This window comes from Octopus bimaculoides, chromosome 2, assembly GCF_001194135.2.
Source record: "Octopus bimaculoides isolate UCB-OBI-ISO-001 chromosome 2, ASM119413v2, whole genome shotgun sequence".
Classification (NCBI taxonomy): domain Eukaryota; kingdom Metazoa; phylum Mollusca; class Cephalopoda; order Octopoda; family Octopodidae; genus Octopus; species Octopus bimaculoides.
Window position 1 is genome coordinate 130,079,191 of NC_068982.1, and position 1,793 is coordinate 130,080,983.

At 37.5% G+C, this 1,793-nt stretch overlaps 1 protein-coding gene across 1 annotated transcript in view; it reads right to left on the reverse strand.

Moving 5' to 3' along the window:
• LOC106875934 (epidermal growth factor-like protein 8) overlaps nucleotides 1-1,479 on the reverse strand; it is a 64,106-nt gene extending 62,627 nt beyond the window's left edge. Inside the window, exon 1 of the mRNA XM_014924251.2 lies at nucleotides 1,016-1,479. Within this exon, the coding sequence (XP_014779737.1) occupies nucleotides 1,016-1,122 (107 nt within the window). The 5' untranslated portion in view covers nucleotides 1,123-1,479. The remainder of the gene's footprint in view (nucleotides 1-1,015) is intronic.
• Between the last annotated feature and the right edge of the window lie 314 nt (nucleotides 1,480-1,793).

The window sequence follows — 1,793 nt, forward strand, 5'->3', positions numbered from 1 at the left end:
ATCTACCTGTATATATTCATACACACACGCACGCACACACACACACACACACACACACACACACACACACACACACACACACACACACAGGTATGTATGTCTGATGTTAAACTAATGACAGGGACTGAGAAATAATTAAAAGTTTGTCGACTCACACCTTCACGTACATTGTACATATTCCTCTCTTTCACTCCCATACGAACACATACACACATCTATATACATACATACATATATATATTATATATACATGCTACAACAATTATATGTATATATACATACTACAACATGTGTGCCTGCATATTTGCATACATACTTACAGACAAGCATAGACATAAATACTGAATTCGCATCAGTATGTATTTGATGTATACAAAAGATCTACAGAACAATATCCATGCTCGCACATATATTCCTGTCTAATATTAATGCAGAGATGTAGGGACTGATATAAGTTTACCGGCATAACATTAATTGTTAATGGATGTTTATTACTTGTAAATTAGCCTAATATATGTAGGTACACACACTCTTACATCCACACACACACACACACACACACACACACACACACATCGCGCGCGTATAATGTGTGCGTATATGTAAGTATGTATGTATGTTTATGTGTTGAATGTATGTCTGTGTGTGCTTGTCTGTGTGTGCATATACACATATATATGTATCTACATATATATACATTTATATCATGTGTGTATATATATATATATATATATGTGTGTGTGTGTGTGTGTGTGTGTGTGTGTGTGTGTGTGTGTGTGTGTGTGTGTGTATGTGTGTTTACACATGTTTACACAAATTTTAACATATATATATATTCACCTATATAAATATGAATACACATTACATCACAAATTACCTTTAAATATTTTTTGACATTCACATTTATTCACAAGAAGTACATACATGCCAACTAACCACACTGAACATATTTAAAACATTTCTTCTGGGTGGCGAGAATTTGAAGCAGAAAATTCAAATTTGGTTAATTACTTACCCATTTCTAAAAAGTTTCGAGTGGACGATCAGTGGTATAAAAACTATAAAAATGGTAGAATACCGAAGCGGCTTCGCAGAGAATCGATCAATCAGTGCCATCGCCATGCAACCCAAGTTTGTATGTAAACTTTGTTGAATGTAAACTGCTGGGTGCGACAAATGAAGGCATGAAGTGGAAGCGTGTGCACGTAACACAAGCTTTTCTCCGCCTCGTCAAACAGCAAAAAGGAAGAAAAAAAAGGAGAAAGAATGGGAAAACGTAACTTGTGTAGAAAGAGAGAGACTAAATATATGAATAAAAGGGAAGGGGAGAGAAAGAGTGACAGTGGGATATGAGAGACAGATAGATAGACAGATAGAAAGAGAGGTAGTGGGTGTTTAGAAATGAAAAGCACGATATCAGTCTCTTTAACTACTCACACGCACTTGAGCCACCGTCCGTCACATAACACATAAAGCTACAAGTGTTATATTGCCGCTGCTGCTGTTGCTACTGCTGCGTATATCGATGCTGCTGATGCTGATGTTGTTCTTGTTGTGGCTTTTGAAATTAATTGTTGTTGTTCTGCTGGTGCTGTTGTCAATATTGTTGTAAGCTGTCGCTGTGAAAGCGGTGAGGGCGATGTTGGTCCCTAACTTTTGGGAGGATGAGATGAAGGGGATGTTGTAATAGGGAAGGAGTTCTAGTAAAGGTCGGGGCATTAATAATTGCTTCTAACAGGCCAGAAGCTCTGGGGAGGGAAAGGGAACAGTCGACTGTGTTAACCTCGGTACCT